We start from the raw sequence: 12,714 nt of genomic DNA on the forward strand, positions 1-12,714 counted from the left end.
CCCCACCTAACATCGGACATCCAGCTGAGAGGCAGGGAGAGGGAAGGAGTCAGCCCTGGAGCCTCATGTGGACTCCCAGCTTCCATCCTTCCCACTTTGGTCTAGGGGACCGACTTCATATTAAGCCTTTCAAACTCTCACAATATGTTTTTTTGTTTGCTCATTCATTCATTCATTCATTCATTCATTCAACAAATATATTTTTAGCATGTCCTATGGTGGCAGGTACTCAGGAGACAGATCACCCTGCTCTTGGGAGCCCTTGGTCTAGAAGGCGACAGTGTATGACAGGCTATCATGAAGGTGTGGCTGGGAGCTCTGAGAAGGGAGGTGGCTACTTCCTGGAGCATCAGGAAGGTTTCCTAGAATGATACCACTGGAACTATGTCTCACAGATGGATTCGGGCTTTACAGGCAGTGGTGGGGACAGGGAGGGGCATTCCAGGTGGAAGGAACAGCATGAGCAAAGACTCAGACATATTAGAGCAGTGATGGGAGAAGGGCAAGGTAGCAGATGGAGGGAGGAGGTGGGGCTTCCCAGTGTTGTTGGAAATGTGATAGAATTGTCAAGAGGAACTGATGTGGAAGTCATGATTGGCGGATCTGCAGCAATGAAAAAAAAATCACATACTTTTAAGCAGAGAATTATGAAGGACACTGGTACAGCACTTAACTCTGTATCAAGCACTGTTCTGAGCTCATTTCATAGTCCCCAAAACCCTATCAGGAAGGTACTATTATTACCATTCGTATTTTACAAATGAGGAAACTGAGGCACAGGGTGATTAACTAGTCTCGTAAGTGGTGAGCTGGGATTTGGACCAAGACGGTGTGTGTGAATTCAGGGTTGACCTTTCAAGATGGAAGATGAGCCCATGAGGCTGTGAGCGCCACCTTGTGGATTTCCAAGCTTTGGCTGTCTTCCCTCTTTGGGCTGTCCACCCGCACAACACAGCAATCCTTTCTGATGCCAAGTTGCTGTTAAGGGTCTTTGCTTTCCTGACCCCCTCCTTATCCCCTTGCAGCATGCCAGGCCCCAGCCTAGGGGCCAAGGAAGCCTTCCTGCCCTCAGCTGACCTCTTTGGTTGGGTGGATGGGAATCAGTGGCCTAATGTTCCAGACGTGCCTTCTGAGTGGTGGTGGGTGGTGGGGGTGGGAGGCTGGGTGTAGGACGCTGACCCCTGCTGCCTCTTCCCTACCCCACCAGGCTGACCCCAGCCCACAGCAGGAAGGCCCTGCGGAATTCTCGCATTGTTAGCCAGAAGGATGACGTCCATGTCTGTATCATGTGCTTGCGTGCCATCATGAACTACCAGGTTGGTCAGTGAGCACGAGGGCACTGGGGGACCCAGGAAGCTGGGCCTGTCCTCACCGGGGGCTGCCTGAGCTGCTGGGGTGCAGGGACCAATGGTCCCCCGACCCTGTTGCCCACTGGAGAACCCTGTGGATGGGGGCTGTTGGGGGTCTTGAGGCTGATCAGGTCTTGAGAGGAAGCCCAGATGTCTGCCCCCTCCTAGTGAGGTCCTCTAGAGTAATCTGGACATGACTGGAGGCATGGATATGTCTCATGTGGGGACCCAGGCACACCCACCAAGGAAGGCTGGACACAGGGCCCTCGGGGAGAGCAGCTCAGGATTACTTTGTTTGGAGGAGTGGCCGGTGAGGCCAGTCCTCCTTTGCTTAGCACGCCTTTGAGGGCTCTCTGTGTCCACGGTGCTGAGTCCTAACACTGGCTTTTGCACAGACAGAGTCGTTTAAAAAGAGGAGCCAGGCTTTGGCAGCACAGAACAGGATATGGTTAGATATCAAAAACTTCCTAAGCTTGAGGGCAGTTAGAAACCAGAATTCAATGGCACCGACAGTGCTTGAGGTGCTGGACAGGACAGTGCTGTCAGTCCTGGGGGTCTGCCTGGAGGAGCTAACGTTTTCTCTCTCCCTAGTCTGGCTTCAGCCTTGTCATGACCCACCCAGCCTGTGTCAATGAGATTGCTCTGAGCCTCAACAACAAGAACCCCAGGTGAGGTCCAGGCCCCTAACATTTCTCCACATCTGGATTCTCCTGCCACCAGCCCCTTGCCTGCGCTGTTCCTCAGTTCTCAGGACTCCCGTCCAGGCTCCTTCCACTCCTACTCACCTATCAGCTCCCCTGCCCTCCCCCAGCCAGGTCCACATCCACCCTTGCTGTGGGGCCTGCCTTCAAGGGATAGACTGCCCCTTCTCTCCCCAGAACCAAGGCTCTGGTGCTGGAGCTGCTGGCGGCTGTGTGCCTGGTGCGAGGAGGACACGACATCATCCTTGCAGCCTTTGACAATTTCAAGGAGGTATGAACCACCCGCCCCCCACCCCCTCCCGCCAATGTCTTTGTTCTCTAGCACTGACTGTTGCTGGCAGCCGTGGCCTCTGCTGGGGGCAGCTGGGAGTGCTGGGTGGGCATTCGGGGAACACAGGGTGGGGACGATCTGGGATGGGGAGGCTTTAAAGGGAAGGGAAAGGCCAGGTCATGTTGGGGTGCTGCCTAGGGCAACAGGGACAGCTGAACAGGGGATCTGCTGAACCTCGGACCCTCAGCCTTGCCAGGTCCAAACTGGGTTTGATCCACACACCTCAGAGTTGCATACATACACCTCTCTGATTCTGGCGAAGTAGGTGCAGGACAATATGATGCATAAGATGGGATATGGTCATTCATTCCTTTAATGAATATTTCTTGAGTGGGCTCTTGGGGCCCATCAGTGAACAAAAGAAACAAAGAAGGCAGGGGAAGACATCATAAACAGTATAATAAATGAGCAAATTACCTAATGTGTTAGAAAATGATAAATGCTCTGAGGAAAAAGTCAGGGATGCTGGAGGGACAGGAGGAATGGGTTGCAGGGTGGTCAGGGGAGCTTCATCGAGATGGTGAAGTTTGAGCAAAGCTGTGAGGGAAGTGAGAGACTTGGTGTGGTGGCGGCCTCGAGTAAGAGCAACCGGGCAGATGGGAGAGCAGGTGCAAAGGCCCTGAGGTGGGAATGTGCCAGGACCCCAGTGTGGCCAGAGTAGAGTAAGCACAGAGAGGGCTGGGGGAAATGGAGACGGGGGGAGAGGTTTTTGAGCAGAAGAGTGACATGGCCTGACTTGGATTTAACGTGGGAGGAACCTGTAGAAGCACAAGGGTGGCAGCTGGAAAAAGGCTTAGGAGGTGTGTCGCTGGGGCCCTAATGACAGCCATTCTCCCCACCCAGGTGTGTGGGGAGCAGCACCGCTTTGAGAAGCTAATGGAATATTTCCAGAAAGAGGACAGCAATATCGACTTCATGGTGAGCTCGGGACTCCAGGCTGGGCCCAACCACCCTCAGTGTGAGGGGCAGTCAGGGGCCCTGGGCATCTGGGATCTGGGCTCTGCTCCTGCAAAGTATGAGGATTGAGAGGTTGGTGGGGAGGGGAAGCTGGAGGGAGGGGATGCGGCGTGTAGGGGGAAAATACGGGGAGGGACAAAGCTGGGTTAGCAGAGTGAGAAATGGGGAAAAGGAGAGAGACTTGGGAATAAATGGGGGGTGGTGGTGGAAGGCACTGAGCTCCCCCACCCAGAGGATCACAGACCGACGTGCTCCTGTTCCCTACTCCCCAGGTGGCCTGCATGCAATTCATCAACATCGTGGTACACTCTGTGGAGAACATGAACTTCCGTGTCTTCCTGCAATATGAGTTCACCCACCTGGGCTTGGACTTGTACTTGGAGGTGAGCCCTACATCCTCCCGCCCCTCTGGGACTCAACCACTTGCCAACTGCAGAGTATGGCTCTGTGGTTAGCAGCATGGGTGTTGAGGTCAGGCAGATCCGGGTTCAAATCCTGACTCTGTCACTTCCAAGCCCATGTGACTTTGGATAAGTCTCTTCTCTCTGAGTCTCAGCTTTGCCATCTGTAAAACAGGAGAGTTAGAAAGATGATAATGACTCTAAATAGAATGAGGCAGAATGTTTTCTGCCAGGCACTGGAAGGGTTCTAGGTGGCCCTGGGTCTGGCTCTGGGAGGATCAGCCTCAGACAGGCACATAATGGAGAGCACAGAGATACTGGGCCGTATTGGGATCTGGCTCATGCTGGATGGGTCCAGGTCAAGGAGGAGTTCCTTGCCCCGGGAAAGGTTAGGCGGAGGGGCTTGGTGCTTCCGGGTCCAGCCTGTGCAGAGAAGCCGCGGCTTTTCCTGATTCCTTTCAGAGGCTGCTTGGAGAAGTGGGGACTTTGGGATTGGATTTTTATCATTTTTTGTTATTTATTTTGAAAGACAGAGAGAGAGAGAGCGTGCATACACGCACACGTGAGGGCAAGAGCCAGAGAGGGAGAGAGATAATCCCGTGCTGTCACCTCAGAGCCTGACGACGGGCTGACGATGATCATGAGATCATAACCTGAGCTGAAATGAAGGGTTGGACACTTAACCAACTGAGCCACCCAGGCTCCCCTGGGAGCCAATCCCCTGGGATTGGATTTTTAAAAAGCCAGGATTAACAAAAGGTGCAGAGCAGGCTGGGGTGATATATCCATGCAATGGAATATTATTCAGCCATAAAAAGGAATAAATTACTGATACATGCTACCACGTGGATGAACCTTGAAAGCATTACGCTAAGCGAAAGACGCCAAGTCACCAAAGCCCAAATACTGTACGATTCCTTTACATGACTGTCTGGAATAGGTAAGTCCACACAGGCAGAAGATAGATTGGCGGTTGCCAATTGGGATTGGGAGAGGAGAGAATAGGGACTGACTGCTAACAGGTACAGGGGTTCTTTTGGGGGTGATAGAAATGTTCTGGAATTAGACATCGGTGATGGTTGCACAACCCTGTGACTATACTAGAAGCTATTGAATTATACGCATTAAAGTGATGAATTTTATGGTATGCGAATTATATCTCAATAAAAAGAAAAAGCAGGCTGGGGCTCAAGCCCCTTCCCCTGGGCTCTAGCGGTGATGGGCGGTTCTGAGAGACCCCTCACATTGGGCCTCACCCTGTTCCTTCTGTCTGGGGGACAGAGGCTTCGGCTCACCGAGAGTGACAAGCTGCAGGTACAGATCCAAGCATACCTGGACAATGTTTTTGATGTGGGTGCGCTGCTGGAGGACACGGAGACCAAGAATGCTGTGCTGGAGCACATGGAGGAGCTGCAGGAGCAGGTGGCCCAGGTGGGAGGTGCTCCTGAACTTGGCCCAGCACATCGTAGGCCCCCAGGGCTTCTCGATCGCATCAGGACCTGGGCCTCAAACCCAAACAGGGGGTGGCTGTCTGCCTGGTTCCAGACTTTGACCTAAATCCACATCTTGGGTGTCTTGTTCGCTGGGTTCCTGCGCTGTGGGACCTCTGCAGGAGGCAGGCCCCTCCTCTCCCTGTGCTCAGAGCCCACATCCTGGCTTGGGCGGAACTAGGTGCCTGGGGCCCCTCCTAGCCCAATCGCCTCTCCACTCACCTCCGTCCTCGGTGGTGCCCTGGTTTCTCCTCCTGAGAGAACTTTAGTGCCCTCAGTGCCTCACCTACTTGGGTTCAAGTGCCAGGCTCAGCCCACCCGCCAGCACATCCGGAAGCCTCCCCCAGCCCTTCAGGCAGGCATGCCTGCTGCCGCCCCCTCACCGGCGGTACCAGTGCCCAGCGGCGGGTGGGAGCTCACCATGTGCTGTGCCACAGCTGACAGAAAGGCTTCGGGACGCGGAGAACGAATCCATGGCCAAGATTGCCGAGCTGGAAAAGCAGCTAAGCCAGGCTCGAAAGGAGTTGGAGACCCTGCGGGTGAGGCTGGCGGCAGAGGGGGCCGGGCCGGGGGCAGGCCAGGCTCCCGCGAACTGACCCGTTGGGGCTTCTAGGCTTGACACTTCCCTCTACCCCAATAAGAGGGTGGGGGCTATGTGCCAGGCCTGCTGCTGGGCACTGACCCTTCTCCCGGGATTCACAGGAGCGCTTCAGCGAGTCGACCCCCATGGGTGCCTCTAGGCGTCCTTCCGAGCCTGAGAAAGTGCCTACCCCCGTCCCTGCACGGCCTTCGGCCCTAGAGCTGAAGGTGGAGGAGCTGGAAGAGAAGGGGTTAATCCGTATCCTGCGGGGGCCCGGGGATGCTGTCTCCATCGAGATCCTCCCGGTCGCTGTGGCAACTCCAAGCGGTAGTGACGCTCCGACTCCGACTCCCACTCCGGGAGTGCCCACCGGCTCACTCAGCCCAGGTGCGCAGGAGCTGTAAGCCGGGTGGGTGGGCATGGGGGAACCAGTGCCTGGAAGGGGGGCCTGGGGACGTCTCGGGCCGGGACAGTTGCAAGAGGTAGGTTTGGGTTGTGGGCGTGGCTCAGGTGGACGCCAGATGGTAGACGTGGGCCCAGTGCGCATGCGTAGGGAGGGAGGCGGTGGCGAGACCACCCAGGCCCAGAACTTGACACCCCTTCCCCTCCATCTTTGGTTCTCTGTTCTCTTTAGGCTCAGATCTCCCACCTGCGGCAGAACCGGAGCCGGTTGCCGGAGCAGCACCCCCACCGCCACCGCCCCCACTGCCCGGCCTCCCCTTCCAGCAGGAAGCCACGCCTTTGGCGCCCCCTCTGGCCTCACCCCTCCCTGGCAGCTCAGATCCCCCGCCCCCTCCCCCACCCCCACCCCCGCCGCTGCCGGGAGACTTGCCGCCCCCACCCCCACCGCCACCGCTGCCTTCTGGCACAGATGGGCCGGTACCTCCGCCGCCCCCACCGCCTCCTGGAGGTCACTCTGATGCCCCAGAGATGGGCCCAGGTGAGTGGACCACCCAGGGCTGGGGGTGATATGGAGAGAGGTGCCGTGCCTAGACTTGTGTCCTCCAGGATGCTCTGTCTGGGGGCCTCCTGTTGCCTTCTGCCTGTCCCGTCTGGCCACTTTGGGCCCTGGGTCCTGCCAACCACCCCACCCTCACCTCCCTATGCTCACCACTCCCTCCCTGTCCCAGGAGTAAAGGCCAAGAAACCCATACAGACCAAGTTCAGAATGCCACTCTTAAATTGGGTGGCCCTGAAACCCAGCCAGATCACAGGCACCGTCTTCACTGAGCTCAATGATGAGAAGGTGCTGCAGGTGAGTGTGGCCCTTCTTTGCTCCCAGTGTGGGCACCAGAGGAGGAGGGGGCTTGTGTGGATCATGCTGGATCATCTCCTTCACCCCATTGTACAGATGAGGGCATGGAGGCCCAGGGATGGGCGTTAAGCTAAACTGGTTTAGTATATTGGATAGGCAGTGTATCCTGACTCCCCTGGAGGCTTTCCCCTTCCTCCCTGCAGAGGGCACATCCCTTCCCCCAGGTCTGGTCTCTCTCTCTTTCTCTTTTCTTTTGATTTTTGTTTATTTTTGAGAGGGAAGAAGAGGGTGAGTGGGGGAGGGGCCGAGAGAGAGGAAGACAGAAAATCCGAAGCTGGCTCTGCGCTGACAGCAGAGAGCCCAATGTGGGGCTTGAATTCATGAACAGTGAGATCATGACCTGAGTGGAAGTCGGATTCTTAACTGACTGAGCTACTCGGGCGCCCCCTTGTGTCCACTCTCCTCTTAAGCTTCTCTCCCACCACTCCCACAGACAACCAGGGCTTCAGGCCTTCTAATTCTACTTTTAGTTTTCCAAAAGTGATGTGTTCTCTTGCCTCCAGGCCATTGCTCATGCTGTTCCTTCTGCCTGGAATGCCCTTCCCTGTCTCCCCCCACCCCACCTTTTTTTTTTTTTTTTAATCCCTGGCCAATTCAGCTCTTCCTTTGGCTGTAATGGCTTGGAGTGTGGGTGCCCTGGATTGGGTGCAGCTCTTCCTCCTCAGTGCTGTCTGTACTTCCCCTGTGTCCCCCATCAGGGCCTGTGGTCAAGCTGGGTTACTGGGTTTTTTTCTCTGTGGGTTGTGTTGTGTGGTCAGGGCTGGTTAGATGGTTCAGCCAGGAATATATCAGACCCCAGCCCACCTAGCCCCAGCTCTTCTCCTTGTGCCCTCAGGAACTAGACATGAGTGACTTTGAGGAGCAGTTCAAGACTAAGTCCCAAGGTCCCAGCCTAGACCTCAGTGCTCTCAAGGGTAAGGCAGCCCAGAAGGCCCCCAGCAAGGCCACCCTCATCGAGGCCAACCGGGCCAAGAACCTGGCCATCACCTTGCGCAAGGGCAACCTGGGGGCTGATCGCATCTGCCAGGCCATCGAGACGTGAGTACTTTTGCCCTGGGATTGTAGGTAGCCCAGCCCCTCTACTAAACCAGGGTCATCAAGTACCTAGTAAAAGAGTCCCAACTATGGGACAGAGCCCATCAAACTTCATGCTAACCCTGGTCAGGGAGTAAGCCTGGGAACCTTGTTCCCATTTTCAGGCCGAGAAAATAGCCTATGCTGTGAGTCCACGCCCAGACTGAGATGTTCCCATTTCCTCCCTGCCTCCTTGCCCAGCTATGGGAACTCAGGCTCTGGCATTTACAGCTGTGCATCTGCCACTGACCTATGATAGGGACCTCAGGCTTCCCAGCTCCCAACTTCCCTTGACACCTGCCTCTTGGTCCCTGAAGCTGTTGGCAAATAGTGAACACTGAAGTTCACTTATTCAGTCAAGGAAATGGACGGGGGGATGTAGTCCTGCCTCAAGAACTGGTGGGTATAGAGTGATAACTACCCCACCTTTCACCAGGTACGACCTACAAGCCCTTGGCCTGGACTTCCTGGAGTTGCTGACCCGCTTCCTGCCCACGGAGTATGAGCGTAGCCTCATTGCCCGCTTCGAGCGGGAGCAGCGACCCATGGAGGAGCTGTCGGAGGAGGATCGCTTCATGCTGCGCTTCAGCCGCATCCCGCGCCTGCCGGAGCGCATGGCCACGCTCACCTTCCTGGGCAACTTTCCGGATACTGTGCAGCTGCTCATGCCGGTGTGGGCGGGGCAGGCAGAGCGGTGTGGGCGGGGCGGGGCGGGACTGGCAGAGCGGTGTGGGCGGGGCGGGGCGGGGCGGGGCAGGCAGGGCAAGCGGGGGGCACTGTGTTCTGGGTTGGGGTTGCGGAGGGGGGCAGCTACTAGCCTCCAGGAGGGCATTTAGGGGTACTTGAGCCTCCCATGGGCTTGCCTCCCACCCTGCCCCAACTTACCTTACCTCCCCAATCCGCCCCTCCCAGCAACTGAATGCCATAATTGCAGCCTCAATGTCCATCAAGTCCTCTGACAAACTCCGGCAGATCCTGGAGGTGAGAGCCCAGGGCAAGGGTCTGGGAAGCGGGGCCCACCTATGGCTCCTTGCCCGTTCTGGGTCGTGTGAGAGGGAGATCCGGGCCTTGCTCTGTCTGTACCCTTGGGATGCAACAGTTATGTTCTTAGCGCTCGCAGACACGGAAAGACAAAACTAAGGCAGGGGTGGAGGTCACGATTAGCAGAGTACCCACGCCTGCTTAGTGGAGTCTCAGGGAACCAGTAGAAAGACCATGATACTACAGCCTAGGCGATGTCAGCAGCACCATTTTGGGTAGGAATGGCAGAGGACAAAATTGGGTATGCCAAGGGGCACCTGGCTGGCTCAGTCCATTGAGCATGCAGCTCTTTATTTATTTATTTATTTTTAAGTTTATTATTTAAGAAATCTCAACACTGAACATGGGGCTCAAACTCACAACTCTGAGATCAAGAGTCACATGCTTCTCTGACTGAGCCTGTCAGGTGCCCTGAGCATGTGACTCTTGTTCTGGGAGTTGTGGGTTCAAACCTCACATTGGATGTAGAGATTACTTCAAAATAAAGTCTTTAAGGGGCACCTGGGTGGCTCAGGTGGTTAAGTGTCTGACTTTTAGTTTTCGCTCAGGTCATGATCTCATGGTTCATGAGTTCCAGCCCCGCCTCGGGCTCTTCGCTGACAATGCGGAGTCTGCTTGGGATTTGTCTCTCCCTCTCTCTCTCTGCCCCTCCCCGGCTTACTCTCCCCCTCTCTCAATAAATTAAAAAAAAAAAATCTTAAAAAAAAAACAGGGTACGCCATGCATTGTGTTAGCCATATGCATATGTCAGACATATATACAAGCATGTACGTGTCCTAGACCTGAAGGGGCCATGCAGGAGAGTAGTGGGGGCTGAGTGTGTGGGGCTTGCTTTTTGCCACATTTTCTTGTGCAACTTATACTCGGGAGGGTTTCCTCAGCCCCGGCAACCTCCTGAACTCTCCCCCCTGCCTCTCCCAGATTGTCCTCGCCTTTGGTAACTACCTGAACAGCAGCAAGCGTGGAGCAGCCTATGGCTTCCGGCTCCAGAGTCTGGATGTGGTGAGGGGCACAAGGAGGGGTTCCCAGGCATGGGGGATGGGGGACAGCTGGTGGCCTGTGGCTTACAATAGGTCTTCATGCAGCTGCTGGAGATGAAGTCGACTGACCGCAAGCAGACGCTGCTGCACTACCTGGTGAAGGTCATTGCTGAGAAGTACCCGCAGCTCACAGGCTTCCACAGCGACCTGCACTTCCTGGACAAGGCAGGCTCAGGTATGGGTGCAGGTGCCCTGTCCTCCTTGGGTGGGGGCAGGGGCTCAGCCCTGGGAACTGATACGGGTTGAGAGAAAGGGGACCACAGGGTGTAGTTAGATGGGAATGCTGCCTGATTCCCTGCTTCTGTACTGCTCCCCCTCCCCCACTCAGTGTCCCTGGACAGTGTCCTAGGGGACGTGCGCTCCCTACAGCGAGGCCTAGAGTTGACCCAGAGAGAGTTTGTGCGGCAGGACAACTGCACGGTGCTCAAGGAGTTCCTGAAGACTAACTCCCCCATCATGGATAAGCTGCTGGCAGACAGCAAGACTGCTCAGGTGGGCCAGCGCTGGCCTGGAGGTGGGGAGGCTGTGGGGTTGTGGAAGAAAGGTCTGGAGGGGCATGGCCACAGCAGTGGGGGATGGGGCAGGAAGGCCCACCTGCCTGGAGGGGCAGAGATGAAGTGGCTGGTGTCTTAAAGGGGCACAGAGCCTGTAGGGGTCCGTGCTGGTGGGCCTGACAGGCTGTGCCCACAGGAGGCCTACGAGTCTGTGGTGGAGTACTTCGGAGAGAACCCCAAGACCACATCCCCCTCCATGTTCTTTTCCCTCTTCAGCCGCTTCATCAAGGCCTACAAGGTATGTGTGTCTGGCGGGCAGGCTGGGACCCCTGCAGGGCATTGTGGGGGCTCCTCCACATGGGCGGTGGGAAGGGGAGGGGATGCTTCTGTCTGGGGGTGGGCGAGGACCCCCCCCTTAATGGACACCCACTTTGGCCCCTCAGAAAGCTGAGCAGGAGGTGGAACAGTGGAAGAAAGAAGCGGCAGCCCAGGAGGCAGGCGCTGACGCCCCAGGCAGAGGGGAAGTCCCAGCATCCAAGGTAGGTAGCTGTGCCTGAGCTTGGCACTTGCTTGCAGCGATCCTCACCCCAGAGATCTGGCCCTCTTCTATGCTCTCATTTCTGGGAACAGACCCTGCCCGAGGTGAGCACGGTGCCCCAGTAGCCTGGGGTGGGTGGGAATGGGTTCCTTCCGCTCGAACCGGTTGTTGGTGCTGCGGAAGGACCAGGAAGACACGTGTTCTAGCATTTCGTGGCCTGGGGAGAGGGGATTCTGGAGCTGGAGCTATACACCTTCCATTACGCCCCCTGTCCCCCCCACAGTCGCCACCCAAGGCCCGGCGGCAGCAGATGGACCTCATCTCTGAGCTGAAGCGGAAGCAGCAGAAGGAGCCACTTATCTATGAGAGTGACCGCGATGGGGCCATTGAAGATATCATCACAGGTGAGGGTTTGGCTGGGCCTGTCCTGTCCTCTGTCCATCTAATGCTGTCCTCCACCCCCTCTACCCCACCCTAGGGGTCTGGCTGCCTTACTGCCTCTTGCTACTTTTTCTGTCTTTTTTCTTTTTTCCTTTCTCTCCTCCCTCCTGCCTCCCAACCTTCAGTGCTCAAGACGGTGCCTTTCACGGCCCGCACCGGCAAGCGGACATCCAGGCTCCTCTGTGAGGCCAGCCTGGGAGAAGAGATTCCTCTCTAGTCCCCAGGTACCTGGGTAGCCTGGCCTCTGATCCCAGAGGCTGCCCACAACTCTGGGGGGCCTTGGGGGACTGGGTCATGCCGTCCTCCCCTTGGGCCATGCATGGCTGGGATAGGTTTGAGTGGGGTCTGGTAAACATAAACAGGTCCCTTCCTACATGCACACAACCTGGGTCCCTAGAAGGGTGAGGCCTCTGCCCTGGAGCTGTGGTCTTAGCCCCATGCAGACTTCTGAAAGATAAATGTCTCTCCTCTTGGCTGCCAGATCTGCGGAACCAGCCCTACATCCGCACAGACACAGGCCGTAGAAGTGCTCGCCGGCGCCCCCCGGGACCGCCCCTGCAGGTCACCTCGGACCTCTCACTGTAGCTGCTACTTCAGCAGATGGACTCAGTGGGGGATGAGGGGGGCAAGCTGGGGCTCGAGGAAGGTGGTCCTCAGCTCGGCTGGGCCGGGCAGCCCCCTCTGCGGCTGCGTTGGGCCCACCTCAAGTGGTCGGGCGCGCGGGGGCGTGGGGCGGGGGGGGGGGGGGGGCAGCATCGCCGGTCCCTCCCCCAAATGCTGCTTGCGGCACCCCTCTTCCCCTAATAGCCATACTTAGCCTCAGCGGGAGCCTGGCCTGTAACTTATAAAGTGCAACCTCGCGCCCCACCCCCAGCTCCAGGAACTCTCCATGGACCTTATTTTTATACAAGATTAATAAAGATATTTGCAAAAGATCCTTGTCCGCTCTGTGCCTGCCCCAT

General features: G+C 56.6%; 1 protein-coding gene across 5 annotated transcripts in view; it reads left to right on the forward strand.

The window, feature by feature from the left end:
• The window catches only part of FMNL1 (formin like 1), a 25,167-nt gene extending 12,482 nt beyond the window's left edge, over window positions 1-12,685 (forward strand). For 3 of the 5 annotated variants that reach the window (XM_060645838.3, XM_060645840.3, XM_060645842.3), the window contains 20 exons: window positions 1,208-1,316; window positions 1,941-2,017; window positions 2,228-2,321; window positions 3,225-3,299; window positions 3,611-3,721; window positions 5,021-5,170; window positions 5,667-5,768; window positions 5,932-6,196; window positions 6,444-6,749; window positions 6,940-7,064; window positions 7,960-8,162; window positions 8,635-8,869; window positions 9,111-9,179; window positions 10,161-10,241; window positions 10,325-10,454; window positions 10,608-10,771; window positions 10,970-11,071; window positions 11,217-11,312; window positions 11,595-11,715; window positions 12,234-12,685. In XM_060645838.3, the coding sequence (XP_060501821.2) occupies window positions 1,208-1,316; window positions 1,941-2,017; window positions 2,228-2,321; window positions 3,225-3,299; window positions 3,611-3,721; window positions 5,021-5,170; window positions 5,667-5,768; window positions 5,932-6,196; window positions 6,444-6,749; window positions 6,940-7,064; window positions 7,960-8,162; window positions 8,635-8,869; window positions 9,111-9,179; window positions 10,161-10,241; window positions 10,325-10,454; window positions 10,608-10,771; window positions 10,970-11,071; window positions 11,217-11,312; window positions 11,595-11,715; window positions 12,234-12,337 (2,719 nt within the window). In that variant the 3' untranslated portion in view covers window positions 12,338-12,685. Of the gene's footprint in view, window positions 1-1,207; window positions 1,317-1,940; window positions 2,018-2,227; window positions 2,322-3,224; window positions 3,300-3,610; window positions 3,722-5,020; window positions 5,171-5,666; window positions 5,769-5,931; window positions 6,197-6,443; window positions 6,750-6,939; window positions 7,065-7,959; window positions 8,163-8,634; window positions 8,870-9,110; window positions 9,180-10,160; window positions 10,242-10,324; window positions 10,455-10,607; window positions 10,772-10,969; window positions 11,072-11,216; window positions 11,313-11,594; window positions 11,716-11,877; window positions 11,977-12,233 lie in introns of all 5 variants that reach the window. The other 2 variants (XM_060645839.3, XM_060645841.3) reach the window with 1 other exon arrangement.
• Window positions 12,686-12,714: the final 29 nt, after the last annotated feature.

The sequence above is a fragment of the Panthera onca genome, chromosome E1, assembly GCF_046562875.1.
Source record: "Panthera onca isolate mPanOnc1 chromosome E1, mPanOnc1 haplotype 2, whole genome shotgun sequence".
Classification (NCBI taxonomy): Eukaryota; Metazoa; Chordata; class Mammalia; order Carnivora; family Felidae; genus Panthera; species Panthera onca.